The sequence below is a fragment of the Tauraco erythrolophus genome, chromosome 22 (genome assembly GCF_009769465.1).
Source record: "Tauraco erythrolophus isolate bTauEry1 chromosome 22, bTauEry1.pri, whole genome shotgun sequence".
NCBI lineage: Eukaryota > Metazoa > Chordata > Aves > Musophagiformes > Musophagidae > Tauraco > Tauraco erythrolophus.
The window spans coordinates 8001712-8026401 of NC_141486.1; the positions used below are offsets into that span (position 1 = coordinate 8001712).

Consider the following 24690-nt stretch of genomic DNA (forward strand, 5'->3'; position numbering starts at 1 on the left):
GTCCCCCGCGGGCGAGGGTCGCTCCTCTCGCCGTGCCAGCTGGCACAGGGCCCGGCCACAGCTGAGCTCGGAGCTGCCTGCCCCCAAGGCCCCGTCGGTGATGGGTGGCAGTGGGGCTGAGGCTAGAAGATGCCTTTGGCGATCTTCAGGCCTTTTTGCTTCATCCTGGGCAGGGTGGAGCTGGAGCCGTGCTTGATCTTCACCCCCTTGGAGAAGCCTCGCTTCTTCAGCACGAAGTCGTAGTTGGCGGCAGAGTTCATGGCGTAGAAGACGTTGGCGTTGTCCGGGATCTTCAGCTCTGAAAGTGACCGAGGATGGGGATCAGTTGGGCACCCTTTCCCTGAGAGTGGCTGAGACTTGTCCCTGGCTCCTGGGACCCCTCTGCTGTCACCTCCCAGCCCAGCTCCGACCCGGTACTGCCCAGGCTGCAGAGCTGTGTGGCCGGCCAGGGACGCAGCCCCCAGGAAAGCCCCCCGCGCCCCAGCACACACCTCTCTCCTCTGAGATGATCTGAACAAGCTCATAGTCTTCAGGCCGGTCCCCATCCAAGTTGTGTTTGGCCATGGCCTTGCGAATAACGACCGGGGTCTTATCCTGGCTCGTCACCTGTGAGCACAGAGCATTATTAACCCAGGGATGCAAAACCCTAAAAGGCTTCCACCACCATCTCCTCCCAAAACGGGCCATGTCTGCATCTGAGCGGGGCAAGTCAACCGTCCCCGGCGTCACCGCGGGTGCCCTGTACTAACCAGGATGCTCTTGTACATGTTGCCGTTGTCCACAGCCAGGCTGACGCGGATGATGCAGCAGTCGTCAACCTGCTGGTTGTAGAGGGGCAGCGAGAGGGAGGAGTAGCTGGAGATGCCGGAGACGGAGCGTTTGTGGGTGCGGGAGGCCGTCACCGGCGTGGAGGAGACGGAAGAGGACGAGGCACTGCTGGAGCCCGAGCCGATGCCCGACGTGTCCAGGGAGGAGAGGGAGGTGGATTCCCAGAACTGGAGGGCAGGGAGGAGAGGGGATGCGGAGGACACAGTGGTTTTAGCTTCTCCATCGGCCACAGACGGGGCGTACCAGCGCTGGGGCAGGGAGGCCAGAGGGATCTCACTGACCTGTGACAATGGGGGACCGACAAGACTACAGCTGCCGGAGGCGCAAGAGTCCTGCCATGCTGCCGGAGCAGCCAAGGGCAGGGGCCTCCCTAGCCCCAGCGGGTCAGAACCAGCCCCTGGGACCCCCACCCACTCCCCACAGCCCCAGTGCTGGGGCAGACCCCGCACAATGGCTGCACCAGCCTCCAGAGGTCCAGACCCCGTGAGCTGCCCCATACCTTCTTCTCCTGGCAGTCGGGGGACTCGGGGATGAAGCTGATGTTGATCTCCTCCACGTCAGAGCTGCTGGAGCCGGCAGAGGTGACGCTCACGGAGTCGGTGGCATCCCCGCTGCACAGGTACTGCCCACACTTCAGCTGGTCGAAGGATTTCGAGTGGGAGCTGCCACTGGCACAGGGCTCAGTGCTCGGTGGCTGCCGGCTGCCAGGAGAGACATGGAGCAGGTGAGAATCGAGCAGCGTGAGGGTGCGTTTGCTGGTGGGACAGCAGCTGCCCCAGCCCAGCACCCTGCAATGCTCAGCCGGAGCTGCCCTGAGCCGGCCCCCACCTCCCTCCGCATCCCGCTGGGGACGAGCGGACTCACTCGCTCCATCGCTTGATGATGCCCGTGTTTTTCTTCGCCTTCAACGTGTTGCTGGCTGACTCCGACAGCGGCTCGATCTCACACGACAGCCCGTAGCTGGGAGGGGAGAGACGAGGGTTGGAGCTCTCTGTGCCGCCACGGCCGCGGCGAGCACCGTGTCGGCAGGGCGAGGGAGGCAGAGCCGGGAGCAGAGCTCGGGGCAGCTCGGCTGCTGGAGACAAGCAGTGGGACCTCCCGATGCCCCGGCAGCAGCACGGTCCCAAACCCCACTCACGCTCACCTCTCGGCCTCACTGAGCCGCTCCAGGCTGTGGAACCAGTCCACGAACTGGTCCTCCTGCCTGAAGCTGTAGTTGTTGCAGGCTGACTGAAGCAGCTTGATCTGGGCGATGACTTCAAACTCCTGGAGCAAACAAATGGAGGCCATGAGACCAGATCTGTTTGCCAGCCCCAGCCTCCTCCACAAACAGCCCAGCCCCACACACAGAGACAGATATGAAGAACCAGAATCCCCCTCCCCAAAAATGAAGAACATGACGGCAAAAAAGGAGAAGGATTAACCCCAAAGTGACTGGCACAGCCTGGGCTTGCACCAAGTCACCCTGCTCTGCTGCTGCCAGGACAAAGTTCTCACCTTTCTTCTCTTCTCAAAGTTGATCAGCCCACCCTGGGAAAAAAAGAGCCAAATGTCAGTGTGGAGCAGACAGAACATATAGGATGCACAGGGTGCAGTGTCAGGTACAGACACACAGGATGCAGTGTTGGATACAGGACACACAGGGTGCAGTGTCCAGTACAGGACACGTGGGGGACCAACTCCTCCATTTATCAGCCCAGGCTCTGAGGCGGCTGTGTGAAGGAAGGAGAGGAAGAGGAGGATAGACATGGGAGGTACATACGTCCAGGAAATCCTTCATGGCAGTGTCGAGCATCACCAGGTCTGTGAGGAAGGTGCCAAGGTAGGGAATGGTGCCTTGCATCACGCCCTGCGGGGACAGCAAGGGACAGTGGGGTCAGCAGGGCGCTGGGACCAGCCTGGGGAAGCCGCCGGGGAGGGGGCATGGGGCGGCCGTGCCGGACTCACCATCTCCCGCTGCTGCTGCTGCCGCTTCTGAGCCCTCTTCGGGTTGATCTCCAAGGTGGCGAATTTGGACGTGCCCTCCTGGATGGTGGGGAGAAGTGGGGATCAGCGTGGGGAAACTGCGCTAATGGATGAGCTAAAATTCCTCCGGCTTTTATTGGTACAACTTTCCTTGTAGAGGGAAAGAGTGATGAGGGGAAGAGGAAGAAATCACAGCTGAGCTTTTTCGCAGCTCATAGGGAGGAGAGGCTTCGTGAACAAGAACTGCTGCTCCCGTTTCCAGCTCTGTCTAAACAGCTCCTCCATGGGATGTTTTGCTCCCTTTAACATTTCGTGTCCCCCGAGCCCCCAAACTGGAGCTGGGTTGGGGAGCTGTGGAGAAGCTCCACGGGGAAGAAGGACATTTTTGCTGCAGCCTTTCATGAACCCTAAAACCCCATCTGAAATCAAGAGGACTTTGCACCCGGCTGTTAAAATGCAGCTGCCTCTGGGGAGAAGCTGTCACCTGGTGCACTGGATCCCACCCCACTGCTTATCTCTGCTTGCTGAATTGCTCTGCAAGCTTCAGGCAACAATGGCTTTTGGGTGGAGAAGTAGAAAGCCCAGCCCATTCCAAAACTCCTGGCTGCTCCTCAGACTCAGCAGACCCTGCCTGCACCTACGCCTGCAACCCTGGCAGCGCTGCCAGGGCTTTAGCCAGGTGGCTGGAACATTGTGGAAACTTCTGCCAGCATCAGCCCGAGCTCCCTGCCAGAGACAGGGCGACACGAGTGCCACTTCCCCATACCTTGATGAGAAGCTCCCGGCTCAGCGAGTGGTTGTTCTCGTCGGAGAAGATCTCGGAGAGCTCATGGAAAGTGCGGAAGCTCTCCCTGCTCAGGGAGAAACACGGGGGGAAGTCAGCAATGGTGCCACCCTGGGGTCTCCTCCTTGGGCTCTCTTCTGCTCACCCAAAGGACCCCCGCGACGCTCACTTGCTGTTTGGGGGCTATTCCGGGGTGTTTCACATGGGAAGGAGGAGGAGGTGACGGTGCTTTTATTTCCTCGCCCTCCTTAGGTCCCTGACACCTTACGCTGGTCCCCGGGTTTTGGGCACACTCCAAGAGGCAATGCTGGAGCTGAGATGATCCCATTTACACATTCCAGGGCCACAGCCACAGGACAACCTCCCCCGTGAAACCTCTCTGCAATCACAGGAGCCCACAGCAGGCACTGCTTACCGTAGGACCTCGTCCCAGGTCTTCTTCAGCCGGTGAACGGCGTTGCACTGCAGAGCTGAGAGGATGGCTCGGAGGGAGGAGAAGTTCTTCAGGATGCGGCACTCCTGGGGGCAAACAAGGAGAGGACAGGACTCAGCATTAAGGAAAGCCCAGGGATCTGCTGGGATTCACACACTGCAAAACCTCAGCCCTCGGGCCAGGGTGGGAGGCGAGCAGGATGGCGAGTGGAATGGCGAGCTCCCCTACCCGAGCCACTTCGATCCACCGCTCCACCACTTTTGCCCTCTGCTGCGGCTTCAGGGACCGGTCTCCGAGACACGTGGCAATGACGCAGTTGGCCACGCTATTGAACTGCGAGACGGTGGCACGGATGGTGGGCGCCAGGTGCTCTTTGCCCTTCTTGTCTCGCTGGGACCAGATGCAGCCCAGGCAGTGGTAAGGCACCACTTTCTTAAACAGCTCCTGGAAGATAAAGGGATGGAGACGGGTCTCTTTGGGATCCCTGGGAAGGGAACAGGCCAGGAAGAAAGGGTGGAAGGGAAGAGACAGGCCTGTGCCCAGAGTAGCAGGTAGCAGATGGGCAGAGCACCATCAACCCGGCAGCTGAATGAATACTCACAGCATCCATCAGCGTGAACTGTTCTGCCACCATCTCTGGGGAGAAGGAGAGGAAATCCGGCTTCCCTTCCCCGACCCCGTTCTCCTCCACCAGCTGGAAGGTGCAGCCGCCGTGGTCCACAGCTACAAGAGACGGCGCTAAGCTGAGCACCGCAGTGCTGCCACGAGCCAGGGCCCACGCTGACCCCGCCAGCCCCTGCGGACACCCACATCCCACCTCCCGGGCTCTTAATTCCCGTCTGGCTTCACACCTTGAGAAACGAGGCTCAGATAAAAGGACAGTCATTTTAAACACAGACCCAAGTGTCCACAGAGGATTAAAGGCAGATTAGCTAATCCACTTAGAAATCCCACTTCTGGTTCAGTCGGATTAGCTTTCCGGTGCACCTCCATGGAAGTAGAGGAAGGGTTTATGAGGGTTCAGGCATGTGGCACGACCCGAGGTTTTGGAGACCCTTGATGCCAACCAGACACACTCTCTCCATTTGTAGCCCCAAACGACCCCCCACAAGCAGGGAAAGGACCTCACCTTCCGCCTCGGACTCACTCTGCTCTTGCTGCTGGAACTGGGCCAGCAGGATGCGGGCTCGGCGCTCCAGGTCCGAGCCGGGGATGTTGTGGCGCACGTAGGAGATGAGCTGTTTGAGGCAGGTGAAGTCCGGGGGCTTGCGGAAGTCCTCCGAGTACTGGTCCAGCCAGGCACCCAGGATGGAGGAGATGGTGCTGCGGAGAAGCGGGGAAACACAGGCAAGCCTGCGTGAGAAGCGGGTGCCTGGAGAAACCCGTGCGCACCCCCATGAGCACCCCCGGGACAACACATGCCTTTGTACGAGAACCAAAGAGCTATCACCAGAGCCACCACCCATCTTGCTCACCCACCGCGCAGTCAGACTTACTTCTTCAGCTCCATCCTCTCATCCACAGCGTGCCTGGCATGGTCCCCGTTCGCCTGCACATGGAGTTTGCCATACCTGGTGGGGCACAGCGAGGAGGCAATAAGCATCCTGGACTCAGCTGTGTCTCAGTGCTGCCTCTTTCCCCTCCACATCACCCCCAGCTCTGCCAGGGGGTCAGGGTACCCCTCTCATGCACTGTCCTGTTCCCCACCTCAGTCTGCCATGACCCCTGCGTTACGGGAAGAGTCAAGCAGCCAGCACTGGCCACCCCGCAGCAGGGTACCAGCTGGGAGGGCTTCAGCTCACTGGGAAGTTGTGTCCTCCCTGCCCCAAAACTTTCATGCTGATGGGGTTGAGCGAAGCCCATCAGCCCTCCAAGGCATGACAGCATAAGATGCCAGGGCTCTCCTGATCAAGGGACCTTCTCCTCCACCCCTAGCTGCGTTTTGGGGCTCACGGCAGCCTCACCTGTTAAGCAGCAGGTCCAGCACTTGCTTGGTGGTGGCAAAGGCCCGGTAAGTGCACAGGAAGATGGTGACATAGGTGGAGTCATTGCCCTTGAAGGCTGAGACCAGGTACTCCACCAGCTTCTCCAAGGTCCCAGCTTTTATTGTCCTCACCTTACACGTCTCGTAGAGGTTTAAGGCTGACTCATTCTCAAACTGCTGGGACAAGAGCAGAAGTCAGTGGGCTGGATGAAGACAGACACGTGCAAGCACAATCTAGTCTCGTCAGCTTCCCAAGCTGCTTTTGGGTCTAGGCTGTGATCACGGACCCCCTGCAGTGCCTGGGGCTCTCGTGGTGGGCCTGGGGAAAGGGAAGCTGGGTCTCCTCTGACACCAAATACCAGCAACTCAGCTGAGAAGACTTGAGCGTTTGGGAAATCCCAGGAAAGGCCTAGATGCAAATCTAGATGCAAACCCGGGTTGCCCTGTTTTGCAAAATGGGGTTCGGATTGTTTCCCCTGTGCCCCCTGCTGCAGGGCAGAGGCCTGCGGGTGCTCCCATGCCCTCAAATAAACACGATTCCCAGATAAGGCTTGGAAGGAGCCCCTTGGACAGGGGGAGCAAGAAGAGGGCAAGACATGGGCTGGTATTGATCCTGCCAAGCCCTGACATCAGGTCACCATTTCTCTAACATGGAAACATCTGAAAACACCCTGTGTTAGGAGGCTGGCGGAGCCCCCAGCTTACCCCCAGCCACCGCTGCCCTTTGTTGGCCGTGTGATGGAGCTGCACTTTCCGGAGCGATATGCTGTAGATCACACCATCCTCCAGCTCTTCTCCGATCTCCTGTGTGGAGCTCTGCACGGGAGGACAAGACACACCGTGAGATAAGAAGGGCAAAGCGTGGCAGAGATGCTCTTGTGGGCTTGTACAAGGCATCTGAGCGAGCCAAAGGCAACAGCTGGCAGGCTGCGAGGGTCTCCCTTTCCTGCCCAGAAATGCAAGCCAGGTGACACCAGGCTTCCTGGCCACCTTGACCCAGCGCCCAGCTGAGCCCGTGCACAGGCAGAGCCAAGACTTTGGGAAGCTGCTCTCGGTCTGTGCTGGGTGCTGGGCAGAGCGGGGACCCCTCGCCAGGCAGCGAGGGGGGCAGGTGGCAGCAGCCCCCTGCACCCGGCCCTGGCTGCCTCCCCCTTCCCATGCCTGCGCCGTTCCCTAATCCCAGTAACCCGCTCCTGTGGGAACTGGCACCTCGGCACACCTTCGGCAGTAAATATGAACCACGACACCAAGGCGCCCGCGAGCTTTGGCAGCGCCGGCCATACACACGAGGCAGAAACCCACGGGGGAGCTCAGAGCTGGGGGAAAACCTCGGGGAGCAGCACTGGGATGGGCTCGGGCACAGCTGGGACACGTCCCTGCACCCCTGGGGACAGGCACCTCTGGCCCAGCTATGAGGCTCACGTTTCTGCTCTGGGGAGATGGAGACCATCTCCAGTCTGGTGAGGAAAGGGGATGCTCCTTGGGGTGGGTCCCCAGGCACACGCCTGCCCCAGCTCCCCCAGCCCCATGTGCCAGCGTGAGGCTCAGTGGTGGCTCCGGCTCCACAAGGATAATTCAGTTCCCTCCTCCTCCTCTCTCACACACTCTGCTGAGTCAGTGCCTCTCTTAAGAGGATTTATTCAGATCCTTTTAAACACTGCGGGGATCTCCCCCCGCCCTCCATTCCCCATGCCAAATGGTGGGACACGGTGTAAGGCAGCAAACCCCACTGCTCAGCAGATGGAGAAAAGAAGCAGTTAGCCGGTGAGCAGAGGGAGGTGACCACACGCAGGGGCTCAGGGACAAGTGCTCCCCGTGTAACACACCACTAGCCAGGGGCCAGAGCCAGCCCACGGCTTCCCCTGCCATCTGCCTCTCTGCAGCACTGAGCAATGGCAACAACGCGGGGCTTGCTGGGGAAGAAGATGCCATGGGGCGACCCAGGATGGAGCGACCCAGGAGTGCCGCTGCTCCCTGCAAAAAATCCTCATGCAGAACCGCTCCCCATGAGCAAGGGAAGGGCCATACCCAGGGCCCTGGCTTCTGACAACGCTGTACATCTTGAGAGACCCCGAAGTGACGTATGGAACGTGCACCTAACGCTCTGTAACCACCGTCCTTTAGCATCACCATCGGAGTAGTGGTCACCGTGCTGTTATCACACCTCGCTCACATCAAGTGCTTGTTATTAGCACGGAGTCGAGGCAGGGAACCACAGCAGCTCAAAGAGCAAGGGGAAAACTTTAAAAAGCCTCTTGTTCATGGTTGTAACGAGCAAAGCCAGAGAATCCCCCTGGGCAGAGTTACTGAACTTCTCCCTCACTTTGTGTCCAACCTTCACACCAGGCTATGGAGGGGTTTGGTTTGCTGAAGCTCGAGCAGTTGTGTGGCTCCTAACTTTGGCTGTGCTGTGAACATCAGAAGTCTTTCCCAGGATTCACTGGGTTCCAGATCAACACTGACAGCACTCGCACAAGGCAGCGGACAGACAGATGTCCTTTCAGACACTTGCAAGCAGACCCGACCCCACAAGCAGAGACGCCTTAGCAGGGAATTGGGGGGACTGGCACGACCACGGGAGAGCCTCACATCCCCTCTAGATCAGCCACCTACAGTGATGCTACCGAACTTGAGCCCAAGTCAGCCAAGTTGTCTTCCTTTCACCTGTAGATGCTGTTTCCAACAAAAAGAAAGAAAAAATGTGGGAACTCTTCCATGTTTGTCCACAGAGACCATCAGACCCTGGTGCCCACAGCTATGTGCCATCCTCCAGAAGTGACAGCAGTAGATGCCTCTTGAGCGCACGAGTCCATTGCCCAAGGGGCAGCGATAGAGAAAGGAGATTGCTACCAACCGTGCTTCACATCAGCTCTCCTGGGCTCTCTCCTGATCTTTATCACCCGACCTGCACATCAGCACTACCCTGCGTATTTTCCTGTTACGCTGACTTTGGTCTGGAGAAAAGTTCTGGGCCCAGCAGGACCAGACCCCTGTACAGTCCAGCCCAGAAAAGAGATTTGGCCGGGCAGTTGTAAACCCCGGACACAAATATCAAGAAAAATCAAATGCTTGTTGAGATGCAATTAAATGAATAAAGAAATCAAATCACATGGGAGCACAAAATGTCCCAGGATCAATCCATGAATCATTGGCAGCTGCTGTGCAACTACAGTGGAAAATATTGCTGTAACTGCGCAGGGGTTTGCACTCTGTATTTCATGTCACGTGCAGAAGATACACCCAGTTTTGATGTGCGTAGAAGCAAATTTCATTTCCTTCCCATACTCAAGACTGTCAGATTCATTCATTTTTTGTCTTGCTGACTAGTGCAGTATCCCCCAAAGTTCCCCCTTTGCAAACCACACACGAAGTACACAGCTTCCAAGCGGTCTTCAGCCAGGCTCATGCCAAGAGCCAGGCGAGCTGCTACACTGGTACATTTTAAAATTTGGCTATTTATATTCTGCGTGAGCTTCCTCTTTCCTACCGCTGGTTCTCCAAGATGCTGATTGTGCATTCCGCACGTGTTGGTTAAAAACCAACGAAGCAAAAAGCAGCAGCGGGACGGAGCCAGTGAAGTCCCACTCTACCACCTGCATCAAAAGCACGTTTCTCCCATTGCAGATGAGGAGACACGGGGTGGGAGCAGGGCTGGGACGGACACAAAACCTTGACCTGTGGCTTGTGTGTGTGCTGGCCACCAAGAACGCTGCAATCCTAAGCCTGGCACTCACACCAGCATTTCCAGCAAGTCAACCAAAGATGAATGTCTTCAAAATGGTCTCTAAAGAGCTCTGACACACAAGTGCTGGTAAATATTACTGCAACCACTACTGCTCCCTACTGCCTGCCCTACACATCTGCTGGATTTTTCTGCCCTCTCACAACTGAAGGGAATGCGAGTCGGGCCTCAGCTGGCACAACCACAGCCCAGCACCCACGTGCAAACCCTCCTTCATCAGTGGTTCAACCTGAATCACGGAGCACTGCAGCACGGCACAGGTACAGTGAACAGTCCCTTCCGCTGACTGCATCGCTGTGGATGATGCATCCAAAAGGCCCAGAGAGCGCTTTAAATGGCTGCAACAAGATTCGGAAAAGCCCTTCCGTGAAAGCACTAATTTTGAGTACGTGGATGGTTACAGCGTTTGAACCTTCCACCAAACTCACACGGAAGGGACTCAGCACCCCACAAAGCGAGATCCAACGCATTTCGAGATGGGCGCCAAAAAAGGGAAGACCTAGAAAATGAACATTTGACCATGATTTCTCCAGCTCAGTGTGCAATCCTGCTCCTCTCCATAGAGCAGGAAAAGGGCCTCTCGATGGAGGGGCACAGGGAAAAACCACATGTTTAACTTAGGGGTATCAGCCGCCCAATTCTGCAGACTCAGAGGCTTTTGCAAAAGCAGCCGTAAGTGAACTCCGCAGGAGTTCATCCCTTGAAATATGAAGCTGGAGGTCTGCACCAGATGGCTTGCCTGGTTTTAGAGACTGCCTCTTCCAACTGCGGATAGCCCCAGGCTGCGGGAGCAACAGCAGCTCCCCATCCACAGTTCAAAGCACTGGTGACTACACCGGGGAGGAATTCCTGCTCCGTGCAAGAAACTCTTCTGCTCCCCGGTGAATGTTCTAGTACATGGCACGGCGTCAAACCCCACGTCTTCACACAGAGGTTTAATAACGAGCTCTAAGACGTTGCCAGGGTTTGCAAGCCTGGAGGAAGGGCTGTGGTGTGAGGGACCCTGGCAGGAGCCAGGCAGGGAGCCGCAGGGAACCTGCCTTCGGCTCTTCTCATCGGCTGGAGGGAGGGGAAAATGCAAAAGCCAAACAGCAAAGCAAAATACTGGCTAGGGATCTGCATTTTAGAAAGTGTTTGAGATCAGTCAAAAAGGTGGTTTTAGTAAAACAGGAGCAAAGTACAGGATTAAGCGTGAGCGTGACAGCATCCCTGCACATTACACACGGACAATTATCCAACAATTACCAGGTCTTATGAGCTCTGGTCCCACGTGCCCCTGGGTTAGCGCGCTGGCCTCCAAAGACACAAAATAACGAACTGTTATTGGAAAAAGGTATTAATTTCAGCACACGTGGAAGAGGCAAAACTGCTTAAAGTGCTTTTACTGATGCTCCCTGGACAACAGCTGGTTTAAAGATCAAGATGTTCGTGTTACTCTGCTCCCTTTCAGCTCGGCTACGCGAAATGCCTGTTCTACAGACAGGTATCACTGAGAGTTTCTTTGCACCGTGGTTTCCAAATACTGCTGCTACCAGCCGCAAGAGAGAAGCAGATGCTAACCCTGCCCATGGGAAGCTGGGAACCTGTGCCTGTTGGGAAATAACAGTCTCACTGGCTAAAGGGACAAGAAAAGGCAGAGCTGAGCCTCAGAGACATTGCCAGGAGCTTCTTGCTGAAGCTCCGTGTTTATGCAATTTCAAAAGGACTTGATGAAAGCTGGTACAGCTAGAAACAGAAAGTAGAGGTTTGGTCTTTACAATCCCCAGGCCCTTCTGAGAATCTTTCCACCGGCAACAGCAAATAGGCCTTTACAGAAACGAAAGGAAACGGCTCCACCAAGGACTACGTCCTCCACGGCTGACACAAGCCCCGAGTTAACTCCCGTTTCACTCTTGGGACCAAATCCTGAACCCATGTAACGAACAGCAGCGACTTTGGGGCCTCTTATGTAAACCAGAGTGTACGAAATACGAAAAAAATACGAAATAGGAAAAAAGCCGCCCCCATCTAGTGAAAGGAAAACAACTGCAGTTCCGGGAGCCAAAGATAACGACCGCAAAAGCAGAAGTACCCTCCGTCCTACCCATCCAAAATAAGCACACGTAGCACAACACCCTTCCTCGCGGGGACTTCCAGGCAAAATGCCCTGTGGTAGATGTTTCCCCACAGCTTTGCCAGTTGGGATTGTCCCCGTCTGCTCCTCACGCCCATCAGCAGTTTCCTTCCCCCAGCCACGCTCAGGAAGGCTACAGAGACTACCCAAAGCTGGCAAGGAAGCTGCTGAATATCCCCCGTGTTCGGGGAAAGGAAAGTCGTGCCGTGCCGGTGCCTGCCTATCCCGGTGACCCATGGCATGTGCTTTGGATTAGCAGCTCCATTGAGGCCAGGAGCACCCTTGCTCCCAGACACCATCCCAGTGATGACCGTAGTGGCACTGGAGTACAATGGTTCTCCCCAGCCAACGCTGGCCTTGGGCAAGTTGATCTCCCGCTGTCCCCTTTCTCCCGGAGCCACGTTCCTGTTGCTGCTGACGAAGCTGGAGTCCCCCGCTGCGGCTCGGCTGCACTGGCCCCTGCCCTGGGCACTGCCCCCCGGGTAGAGGTGTTAGGCAGATGGACACGATTCCTTTGGGTTTTCAACGCTCCCTGCCTTCCCTTCCTGCCTGCTTGGAGCCACCTCACACCAGGACCAATTCCAACAGCCCAAACATAACAACAAAGAGGGAAACAGAAAAAGAACAGAAAAAGGGCCAGAAGCTAAATGTAAACCCACTATGAAAAGGGGGTGTTTTTGCCAAGACACCCAGACAGTGGTGACAGCTGAGAGCCTGTTCTCACCCCATCAGCTGCTGGGCTCTGCTTTCCTGACACCTTGAGCTCTGTTTCTGCTCTGCTTCAGGTGTTTCAGCAGTGAAAGCTGCATCCAGAGCCTGCAGCGAACAGCCCCAGGGCCGTGCATCACCCAGTGCCACGCGCTCCCGGGGAGCGGGAGGAGGTGGAGGGAGGGGGCACAAATCTATCGGTCCGTATATATACACACGTCATATACTGTATCTGCCTCTCATGGGGATTTTACACCTCCTCCTCTGGGGTCTGGGGCTGCCCAAGACTGACAGCAGGTCTAATCCCATGCCCGCAACCCAGAGGGGTTAGAGACAATATTCGAAGGCTGCCTTCTCCATCCCTGCAGCTTAGGAAGAAGAGAAAGCAGCGGCTGGTGGATCGGTTACAAAGGCATCTTGTGACTCGCAGGCAGTGAGTCAGTGGCTGGAGCGAGGATTAGGAGCTCAGCGCTCGGGTCCAGAAACGAGACAGAGCAGATACACAGGATTCCTCCCCCATTCGCTTTTGTTTTGCTTTTAAAGAAAACTAAGAGCCTTTCCACACATAGAAACTTTTTTGCTCTTTTTATGGTCTGGAAATCAAGAGTCAAAGATCTGCAAAGACGTTCCATGTCCACTCCATCCCCCCTAGCCTCCAGGGAAGCAGGATCAGGCCCCTGATGCAGGGAGTGATGCAGGCACTGGGGAACCAGCCTTACCAGGAGGGCTGCCCAGGGAAAACGCAAACTCCATCTGCAGCCAGCAGTGCCAAGGATGACTGCTTAACTCCAAACCTACACCCAGGAGTACAGAAGACCACCAGCACCTCCACTTAAACATCTGCACCCTGTGTGAAAGCACCACCAAACAGGACCTCCCTCGTGTTTCCTACCAGGGGACGTGCTGGGCTGGGCTCCCTTTGCAGGCTGCTGATGGTTAGAAGAAAACTGAGTGCAGCAGGTTCTGCTTCCTCTCTAAGCGGATGGAAAAAAGATCCCGCCGACACAGCAGTTCGAGCTCTTGCTCCACAGTCCTTGGCTTTGCGTTCGTGCTCGCTTCGGCGTGCGTTTCGGCAGCATCCCTGCTCCGCGCCAACGCCTACGCAGCCAGGCTCGCACACGAGGGACGCAGCTGGCCGGCGCTTACAGAGCGATCGCTCCGCTACGAGCTCGCCTAGAGCCCCGAGGGTAATTACTGGAAGTGAAACCAGAATATGACTGGTGAAAACTGGTGTATAAAAAATTAATACACGTTGCTCTGTAAAAGTAAATGAAGACTGAGTGTCTCACAGTAAGTCATTTCAGCTCGGAACAAAGGTCTGTATTTCACCGAGATGGAACAGAAAAGTCTGCAAAAAACGTAACAGAAACAAGTTCAAAAATTGATTGTTTTTTAGTGTGTGTACAGTAGCACCTGTGAGTCACATGCAACACGACAGCTCTACGGTGCCTTGTTCAAATGGGAAGAGCAGGGTGTGTGTCCCGGAGAGGCTACAGCCCAATCCTCCCTGCTGCACCGTGGCTCTATCGATCCCACTGCTGAAACACGGCGCTTTTGCACCAAGCGTGTTGTTTCTGCAGCAGCAAGAACTGCCATGTGAATTTGGAAGGGGATGGCGATTAGGTTGGCATTCGGAGCTGACGTACCTTCGAACCAGTTGGTATGACCACTTCTGAAATGTCAGTTATATCTTAACATGTGTTAACCAGAACACACAGACTTGTTCATTGTTGCAATTCCAGGGCAATCCTTGTCCTTTGTATGTATCAGCATCTGCGAACTACTGAGTTCATCTACCCCAAAAGTCAAGTCTTTACGTTCTCAGAGAATCTTGAATAAATATTCTCCTGCTCACGGCCCAGGTACCAGTCCAGAGAGCCAAAAAATTAATTCTAAGAAGTATCAGCTGCTCGAAACCCAGCTTCTTTTGTCAAACCTCCCCCTCGCCCCCAGCATGTACATGACCCACCCGAACAAAGCTCGCAGCCGGGCACACGCCTGCGGCACGAGCAAGGCACGTGAGATACGCAGAAAGGGCAAAGCAATGGTCATGGCTCCCACAACTTCTGGGCATAAAACCATCAGCCCAGACCCAGGAGGCGGCTTTTGGCCCCTCATGCCATGCAGAACCATCCCACTGGCCCCACGCCGACGTTCCCAGGGAGTTTCTGCACACACCATTCCTGAGCAGCCTGGATAAGCTGTAAATGGCTGCCAGTGCTGTAGCTTGCAGAAGGAAGAAGAAAGCCGAGTCCTATCTTTCTGTAATTTTGAAGCTGCACAGATTGGGGTGGCCAAACCCGGGGCTGTCCGAAAGCCACAGCCCCGTCCAGCTGCAGTGTGGCTTACGGTAACTGCACCATCACCCTTCCTTTCAATTTGAACGAGCTTAGTTTCAATTTAGCTCAGACACATCCTTAGCTCAGATAAGCTGAACCAAAACAAGCCCTCGTGAGATAAATGTGTCCACCCATGTGTTTACGCTGCCTTACGTCAACTTACGCTCCCTCCGTTAAAGCCGGTGCGATTGAAGCGTGGGCAACGCTGACAAGCCCAGACCCCTTGGGCCCCCCTCCCTAGAACGCCATCGCCCCAGCCTGTGCAGAGGAGGATGCCCAGGGGGCTCCGGATGCCCCCGGCCCACCCTGACCCCGGAGCAGGGCAGGCTCGGGCACGCTCCCAGCCCGGTTCAATGCCGCCACTGTGCTCCTCGGGGCCGGAGAGGGGCTGGCGGTGCCGGCAGTGCAGGAGGGGCCCCGGCGGATGGCTCGCTCTTTGTGTGTGTATCCGCATCAGGGTGACCCAGTAAACAGCTGAAGCAGAGAAAATGCAGGAACAATCCAGTGCAGGGAGCCAGCGAGGGGCTGCTGGCGAAAGGACGGGAGGAATAAACGCAAGCCTTTGTTCTCCGGCCGTGCCCCTCGCGCCCGACTCCCACTCCGGCCAGGATGACGTAGGACGGCTCCATTTGCTGCCGGATCACTTCCCGGGCTGCCCCGCGCGGAGCTCCGGCTCGTCCCAGCCTCCTCCTGACACCCGCAGCCCTGGCGTGTCCCACCGCATCCCAGCTCCAAGTCTCAGGCCATCCCCTTTGCTCCGGGGAAGGGCTGCGGCTGGCTGATCCAGCAGAGATTTTCCTCTTGGATGGCTCCCCCTCTACTTGTTCCCCTCCCTGGGGTGCCTGTGGGAAGCTGGAAAGGGGAAGAGCAAGCACTTTTGCTTTGTAATCAAGAGAATCTCACCTTCCGGAGTGTTACTTAAACAGGTGTCAACAAGGCAGTAGGTGCTACATAAGCAAATACAGGGGCAGGAGTCAACATGCCGACACCTGGGGGGTCTGCAGTCAGGATGCTCCATCAACTAAGTCTGATTTCCACAGCTGAAGCAACTGAGAGCTTAAGTTTAATTGGCACCTTTGGGGAGAAAACAACCAGAAAATAAAAAATAATCTAAAACTCCAGCTGTTGTCAAGTGCCTGAACATGCACGCTGGGAGCCCAAGCAGCGAGGTTTGGACCCGAGCCCTGCCCTGAGAGCTGGGTGTGCCGGATCTGCACATCCAGAGGGTGGAGAGCGGCTGTGGTACGAGGAACACGGGTGTCCAGGCAGGGCACGGGCAGCCAGGGTGGTGGGATGAATTCACTTGGTGCAGGTCCTGCTGTGGTCCGTGCATCAGCCAGAGCAGGACCTGCAGGCAGCCCACCCTCCGTCGGCTGTTCGCCAGACCCCGGGGGTGGCAGGGAGAGAGCAGGCAGCTTCTTGCAGAGTTGCTCCACTTTCCATCCCACCCCAATTCAGCAGAGATTTTTGGGACCGTGTTTTCTCCCGCCGCTTAAGACACAGCCCTTTTCCAGCGGTCTCTGCTGACGAAGGCATACCAGCATCTGCAGCAGCACACCTGCATCTGCTCAGGGACACCGGGCATCAGGATTTCAACCCAGCACTGGGTCACCGCAGGCATTTTCAGCCAAACATTCTCTCGCATTACTGGAGCTCTCTCATGGCAGGTAAAACACCACCCAAGGAAGCCTCTTCCTCCTGGCCATGGCACTTTGGTGATCCAGTCCAGGCACGCTCCTACCCTGACTTGTCTGTTCCTGCCACCCTGCCCTGCTCATCCCTTGGGATCACCAGCCGCAGGTGAGCATCCCTGCAGTTTGCCCTCCCATTTAAACTGGTTTTGGGGGACAAACCCTGGGATACCCAAAAAGCTGATGTGCACAATGACCACAGGCAGCATCAGTGCGAAGAGGGCAGAGGTGCCCACCTTCCTTCCCTCGCTCCTTTCCTTTGACCTTGCCTGGACTAAGATGGGTCAAGCTTCAAACAGCCCCGTCATTCCAGGGCTCAGTTTTCCTGAGAAATATGCTGAAATCTGTGGGAATGAGAACTGGGAGAGACAGGGTTTGTGGGATACCCCCTCCAGAAGCACCTCAGGAATTAAGTGTTTGTTATGACACTGGTGTGAGCCATAGCTACGCTCTGAGTCACCCCAGTGCGCCGCAAGGGAGGGAGCAGCCTGGCCCGTCTTAATGCCAGTTCTCACTGTCGCAACCGGGACTGAACCTCGTAAACCATGTCATCTAGAAACCCAGTCATCACAGCGACGGTCTCTAGCAACGGGCACTGCTGCTGCATTGCTCCGCACAGGGATCCGGCCAAGAGATCCCGACTGGCAGAACTGCTGCTGGGACCAAATATCCATTAAAAAAAATGGGGGTGATACCATCAGCCCCAGTTGACACCCGTCACGTCCTCCAGCACCCGCAGCTCACCGGCTCCACAGCCACTCCAATGCACGGAGCCAGACCTCACCAGCAGCAGGCCACCAGCTGAGCCTTTTGAGCAAGTGTCTTTGAACAAAAACCCTGGGGTTTTGGCCAAAACCGAAAAGTGAGGTTCCGAACCCCCTGACCACACGAAGCTGCGCGCTTCAGCATCCTCGTCCACTTCCCACAGCTGGGTTTTGGCCCTGCCAGCCTTGGGCAACGTGCTTTGCTTTGCCCTGCTTGGCTAAACGATGGTTTCCTGAAGTTAGTTCCAACCCTAAGAAGTGAACCCAAACCAAACACGGTACTACCGAAACGAAAACGCCGGCTGGAGCCGGGAGCCTTGGGGCAGGCACTCAGCTTGCGAGTCTCCATAGAGACCCAACCACTGCAAAGAGCAGGGGAAGGGTGCGCGGTTTTGCTCCGTCACATGAAAAGAAGTTCTGGTGAAGACGGGTAGCGAGCTCTTTGAGAAGCAGGTTTCCACACGGGCCCTGAGCTCAGCTGCTGTTTGTTAAAGTGCGGTTAGCAGAAAGAAAAGCCACTCTAAAAATAATGCCTCAGCATTCCAGATGAAGTTGCCTCCGATGAGTCGCCTCCCCAATCTCCTCTGTTTTGCAAGCCAAAACAACTTTTTTTTCCTCCTGTCAACTCCGAGGACTCAGCTGGTGCCTGGCAGCTGGTGCCCTCCCTGCCCTGCCTCCACCGACCCAGGGGCTTGCCAGGCAGCTGTGCCCACCGGCACCCAGCACCCCACTTGTGCAGCAGAAAACGCCCTTCCCCGTCGCAGCGTGTTTCTGACAGCAGGGCTCACCGAAATACCAACTGTGTAATGAAAACAAACTCGCCGCTGTCGAGCCATGCAAGTGAAACGGGCCGCGCGCGTGCCTCTGCGTGTGCTTCATCGCCGCTGACATTTGGCTGCCACTGACCTCCCGACCCTCAGGTGTGTTAGAGAAACTGGTGGTGGTTACCTAACGTAACAGCTCTGCCCTGTAAGAACCTGCACCAACGCAGCCCCGGAAGGTAACCAAAGACTGTAGAGATTATTTGCATAACATCATAAAACCAAAACAAAGTCACGTGGACAGAGACGGCGTTTTTAGGTGCTGCGAAGTTGCCGCTTCACTGCACCGAAGGAGACGGGTGTTTGCTCACTGCAGCCCACCCGAGATGGCATCACCCACGACGCAGAGATTTCGGAAAGGACTTTGCCCTCTGGGAGAGCTGTTCCCAGGTGTTAAGAGAACCATAGGCTCATCCACAAAAGCCCTTCTGCAAACACCAGATCCCGTGTGAGCAAAGCCACCCCCCTGCTAGCCCGTGGCACGCTCAGGGCAGGCTCACCGTGCAGTGCCCTCACACCCTGCCCCTGCTCCGATGCCCTCCCCGTGTCTCTGGTCAGAAGGCCGACCTGCAAGGCAGAGGGAGCGGCCGGGATTACTCCATGCTGGAGCTCAGTGCTCTCCTTTTTCCTAAGGACTCAGGAGCAAAGTCCAAACACATCTTTATTGGAGCTCCCATCTTTATTGGAGCTCCGTGAGCCAGGAGGGCTGGAGCTGCTGTGATGGGCGGGTGAGTCCTCACACGGGGACAGGAATGAGACAAACGGACAAGTGAAGTAGCCAAACAGCTCAATTCTTGCCCTGCTGCTGGTTCTCGCAGGCAGGTGTGCTCCAGCCAGAAGCTGAGATACGGTTTCAGTGTGATGCTTTAACAGGTCTCCCCGGGCACCAAGTCCCTCCTGGTAAGAGCCCTCACGCCAGCCTCACCTTTCAGCCTACAGATGCTTCTCGCTGCAGAATGAAGGTCCCACAGACCCCCGCGGCAAACAACACATGTTTTGGACAGACCACGGATGCTGCCGTCAGGTCTAAGCCAGCGCCACACACACTAACAACACGGGATGAGCAAATTAATCTATGGAAGGTACGAGTCCTACAACTCAACTTTCTCCCCAAGGCTCAAGTGATGCTTCAAATCCTGCCCTCCCCCTCGTGCAGACCCCACAGGTGCCATCCCACCAAAGCAACGCACAAACTGACCCACCATGAGCTGTGCTGGAGCCCCCCGGGCCCCCCCGCCAGCAGCTCAGCCAGCTTTGTATCCAAATCCTGCTCCTTAGCAACGGCATTTTTTCCCCTTCTCTTGCTGGGTCCGTGGGAGATGAAGAAATACTTGAGAACTGAAACAGCCCTGCTACAAGTATATATTTAAATAAAAGGAACACGTCCGCTTGAAAGCCAATCACCAGGCAGCTCTGGAGATAACGGCGTTGGAGAAAGTACAAGCAGGGGATGCCCAGCCTTTAAATGTGGTCTAGAGTGACCTAAATAAGCTCTTTGCTCCTTCAATCACACGTCCCTCGGGGGACAGAGTGGCTGACAATTAGAGAGCCAGAAAGGGTGATGGAGGAGCTGCTGGTGCTGGAGCCCTTCCTATGGCCAGACGAGCTCAGGTGGCCCTAAAAACAGGCTGTGCCTTGGCCCTGGTTGTGGGGCAGTCACAGCTGACTGATAACTAGAAAACAGATGGATGTAGCGGAGCAATAGTGTGATCTGGAGGGGCCCTGAAGCACCCCGAGCTGCAAAGTGGGACCTCCTGCCTCCCTTGTTGCAGGGAGCCCGGGAGTGAAGCCGAGGCGCAGGGGTGGCCTGGGGTGGTTTGCCCATCCAGCCTGTGGATAAACAGAGATTTCAGTTTCTACAGCTGCCAGTCTGATACTAAATCCACTAAAACCTCAGCGAGATCCCAGTACCGGAGGGTTTCCCACCCCTATGGAAACACAGCACAGCAGCCTTCAAAGTAACACGATCCTTATACAAACACATTTAGAAGCCTCTCTCCAACTTCTCTCTAACCATATCAAACAATAATTAAAAAAAAAATCCCTCCCACCTCTGTTATTCCCACCCTGCCACAGCCACCAACAATCAGCATCTCAGCCCGCTCCTGGCCTCACCGCCGGCTCCAAACCTTTCTGGAAGGGAGCCAGAAGGTAGGTCCCCATCCGAGAAATACCAACAGATGATGTTCATCTGGCAAATTGCAAGGGGCATATCGGGTTGTGCCTGGGGGAGGAAAACAGGCTGGGAGGAAAGGATCTTCTTCCAAAGGCACCATAGGAAGCTAAAAGAAAATGGCTTTTAAGAGATCTCTTTGCCCCTCCCTCACCTCTTTCCTGGCTGTAAAGCACTGACCCCCAAGGCATCCGGGCTGAGCACTTCAAGTTTTCAAGGATGCGTTTAGCAAGCGAAAATCTCCTAATTGTTCAGAAGACAGAGCCAGAATAGCAAGGACAGAAACTTTTTTGATAAGCTCATCAGCCCAGCCATTGTCTAGAGGTTCAGCAAAGTCAGCCACCTGAAAGTTTCAGTCTGTGTCATCTGCAGGGGTATCTGTGGCCCGCTTGTCCAGCAAGGGCCAGGAGGAGGGCCACCAAATTCACTTTGTGGCTGCCACTGCACAGGCAAGATTGACACTCGTTGCTGATTTGGGATGGACTGGAACTGGAAAGGTCAAAGCAAAAGGTCTGCAAAGCTGCTCTGTCGATCCCTCGCTTGAGACAGTCGGTTTAAATTTTCCATTCCCTGTGGTTAAAATCACGGCGAAAACACTTGGCAACACGTGGCCATGAGACGTCGAGTAGGAGCTCAAAGCGATGCCTGGGCGATGGATACGGTTGCTGCGGGATACAGGCAAAAGTCTGCCCCGCCGACATCCGCAGGGGCTCAGCCCAGGAGCGGAAAACGAGAGTCGCGTTCCCCGCAACCTGCCCAGCAGCTTTCCAGGGATCCTCTATTCCCTGTGGGACCAGACTATCTGCCCCACAAGCCAGCACAGCTCCACCGAAACCAGCTCTGCCCCAGCGCAGGGAACACGCCGAGCCCGGGAAGCACAACTCCCTTTGGCGGAGGCGGCAGCGCTGCGGGGCTGTTAACGGGGGTTTGCAAAAACACTGAAGGTCTCTGGGGGGTTTTCTTATTCAAATAATCTGCCTTCTCCTCCCAGCGTGCGTCTTGCAGAGTAACTCTACCCAAGGACTATAACCACACCAGGCTGCTGCCAGGACAGTTGTCACAACACTCACACTCTTTTATTTTTTTTTCCCTTTCCCCGGTTGTGCGCTGTAATGCCGACAAGTGCAACCTGCCCGGCGGGGCTTAGCGAGAAACGTGGAGGCCCTGGCACAGGAATGAAGTGGAGGCCCTGGCACAGGAACGACGTGGAGGCCCTCGCATGGGAACACACTAGGCGTTAGCAGCTCTCCGAGCATCTCGAAGCTGCTCAGGAGGCAGCGGGTTGCCATACGCCACTCTGGGATGCGCCTTTTCTTGCCATCGCTTGTGAGCGGATGGTACGGAGAAAGGAGGAATTTGTCTTCAAGTTGTTCAGGGCTGGGAGGAAAGCCCAAGCGATCGGATGCCGGGACTGTGCTCTGTTCCGCAGCACAGACCCATGCACAGCACTGAGCAGAAATCTGGGCAAAGACGACTTCAGAGGAGGTCTGGCGGACAGTCGCCTCTCTCCGCTGTGCTCAGGCAAGCGGGGGCTCGCTCCGTGCCAGCGGGGACCGTGCAGAGCCGCCCTCAGCCCCAGTGACTTTTCCCATCCCCCAAGATGCTTCCAAATCCTCTCCTGAGCTCCGGAGCCATGTGCAGGGGGCTCATGTGTGCTAGGCAGCCTCTCTCCCGGGGTAAGAGCATCATGTGCCATCGCTTCCCCTTTTCCTCCCCACTCCTCTTGCTCTCCCTGCCAAAAGCGCGGCCCCTCGGCCTCCCGGAGCGCGGCGGGCCGGAGAGGCTGGACTTCCTGCCAGGCATAACACGAACCAGATGATGTACTCCAAACAATGTCAGTACGCCCACCCTCAGGAGAGAGAAGCAGGGAGGGGAAAGGAGGGAAAATAAGCTGGATGGAGCTTCCATGAACTCTCGGCAGAGCTGATTAGCCCCTACCACCAGGCTGGAGGTGAACTGATACAGCTGGAGCCTGAGATAATCCCTTCCTGTCCATGGCTGACCAAGACTTTCCATCACAGGTTATGGGGTAGATGGTTGAGCGCTAGGAGAAGGAGCCATCACCCCCTGAAACGCTGGCTGCCCTCCCTGGGTATCTGCACAGTAACTCCAAGGTTTTAGCGGCAATTCCCCCCCTCCGCCACCCTCCTCCAGCATCCAGAGAAGAGAAGCACATCTGCAGCTGGCTCTAAATCCCAGCAAAGCCAGACTTGCTGACCCTTGCTGATATTAACCCCTGCACCACCAGTCCACAGGGCTTGGACCCTGTCCTGAAAGCACCACCTCTGAACGACAAAACCTTCCTCTACCCGAGCTTCTCCCAACGTGCCATTTGCTCAGAATCAATGACATTCCTGGCATGTAGAAGATGATGATCCCTTACTAAGAAAAAGGGCACCGCTCTGACTCAGATTATTTCGCGTGCCTCCACACACAACTTCCATCAACAAACCACTTGGGCTGAGACCTCCAGGAGACCAGTTTGGCCCTGAACTGCCCGAGGTTGAATCCAAAGAAGCACAAATATTTCACATCCTCCAGCAAAGTCCTGTAACCTTCCCAGAGGACGCTTTTGTGGTTTGGACAAGCCTGATGTCTCTACAAGCAGCTCGGATCTGAGCAGACTCCTGCCTCCAGCAGCCAGAGTCTCAAATAAATATTAAAAGTCCTCGGTTTTAGCAATCTGCCCCCTTCCCTGCTTGTCCTGAAGGAGATCATCTCTCTAGTTTCTCCTAGCAGAGCCTGGCAGCCTGCCTGCCAGTCAATGGCATAGGGACACATGGCAAAAAGACCGAGTGTGGGCACCCGTTTATTAAATAAAATGAAACAGCACTACGTGTAGCGGAGTGCCCACAGCCATCCCCTTACCCAGCTACAGGCTGGCTTTGGCCAGGCTGCCAGCGAGGCGGAGAACCCCAAACTAGAAAGGGGTGTGTGCCGGGCCCCCGCTCCCACCCTGCAGCGCGCTGAGCCCCCCAAACTCATGGCAGCAGTAACGCCCCCCAAGCATCCCCCATCCCCTCGCTCACCTCCAGCGGCGGCAGGTCGGGGTCGAGCTGGGTGAAGCTGTGCAGCACCACGGGGCTGCTCTCCCCGGCCACCTCCAGCCTCACGCCGCCCCAGAGGCTCCGCGCCCGCCGGCAGCCCTCGAACATCCTCTCGGGGCCGGGGGCGGGCGCGGCGGCATGGTGCGGCGGGGCGCGCCGGCGGCTCACCATGGGCAGCGCCGCCGCATCCCCGGCACCGCGCTCCGCCAGCGCCCCCGGGATACCCGGGGAGGCGCACCGGGGCCGGGGGGGGCAGGGATGCCCGGACGGCCGCACGGAAAGGGGTATGGATGCCCGGGGAAGGCTGGTCCGGAGCCGCCGGACAGGGAGAGCCGCAGCGGGCGGTTCGGCGGGGTCGGGAAGCGACGGAGAGGCCCGGGAGGCGCGGCGGGAGCGCCCGCAGCAGCGGGGCAGGCGCCGGGAGCCCGCAGCCGCCCCCGCCACCGAGCAGCGCTGCCTGATGTCACCGCGGGGCCGGGACGGAGCCGGCGAGGCTGCAAATCCAGGCACTGGATTTCCTCCCGCAGCCTCCGCCCGCTCGGGGGCCGGCCCGGCTCGGCTCGGCCCGGCCCCCGCGGGAGGAGGGGCACGGAGCCGGGGGAAGGCGGCCGAGCGCTGAAAAATCCCCGAGCCCACAAAAACGCGAGGCGGGAGATGCGGGTGGCGGGGGCACGCAGCTGCCAGGAGGAGGGAAGCTCGGGGGGATGGAGGGGGGGGGGGGGGCACCGGGGTGGGCGACGCTCGCCGGAGCCCGAGGGGTGAGCACCGGGGGTCTAACTGGGGTGGGAGAGAGCGAAGATGTACAGGAGACAGCGGTTCTGGAGGAGGATTCCTTGTGGCACCAGGTGTTCGTACAGCACCCTGGTCTGGGGTAAACACATCACCACCCAAAGAAAAAGTATTAAACACCCCTCCCCCAAAAGTATTAAATTCAAGTGCATTAATATTAAGAGCGAGTTTTATCTCATCACATGAGCTCAGTCCCTGCCAACAGCACTGGGTGTGTTCAGAGCCCTTCACTCGCCACAGCTGGACTTTAGGGGGTGACGCGGTCACGGTGGGGGTGGCAGGAAGCATCCCCTGGGGAGATGAAGGGATGTGACCGAGGCCCCGCAGCGAAGTCAGTGCCGGGAGCAGATACTGACCCCCTTCCCCCTGCCAGGCCCCCGAAGTGCAGGCAGAGAGGGGAGCAGGGACCAGGGCACCTGCACTCGGCCCAGCAGGGACTCGGGGAAAGAGAAAGGGACCCAGGGGACAGCAAGGCTGCAGATGTCGCTTATAGAGGCTCTGAGCCTCCA

At 56.8% G+C, this 24690-nt stretch overlaps 1 protein-coding gene across 2 annotated transcripts; it reads right to left on the minus strand.

Moving 5' to 3' along the window:
• Positions 1 to 56: 56 nt before the first annotated feature.
• RALGDS (ral guanine nucleotide dissociation stimulator) lies at positions 57 to 23563 on the minus strand. 2 transcript variants are annotated; one of them, XM_086624963.1, is made up of 18 exons: positions 23375 to 23563; positions 6700 to 6810; positions 5975 to 6168; positions 5507 to 5581; positions 5140 to 5333; positions 4612 to 4733; positions 4239 to 4454; positions 3993 to 4096; positions 3560 to 3644; positions 2776 to 2853; positions 2591 to 2677; positions 2326 to 2358; positions 1973 to 2094; positions 1693 to 1788; positions 1328 to 1529; positions 750 to 1109; positions 492 to 606; positions 57 to 298 (listed from the first exon to the last, which is right to left on the minus strand). In XM_086624963.1, exons 1-18 carry the CDS (start codon positions 23561 to 23563, stop codon positions 123 to 125), a joined length of 2559 nt encoding a protein of 852 aa, XP_086481089.1. In that variant the 3' UTR covers positions 57 to 122. The 2 variants fall into 2 exon arrangements, with proteins under 2 accessions (XP_086481089.1, XP_086481090.1); XM_086624964.1 differs by having other exon boundaries at positions 5975 to 6171.
• Positions 23564 to 24690: the final 1127 nt, after the last annotated feature.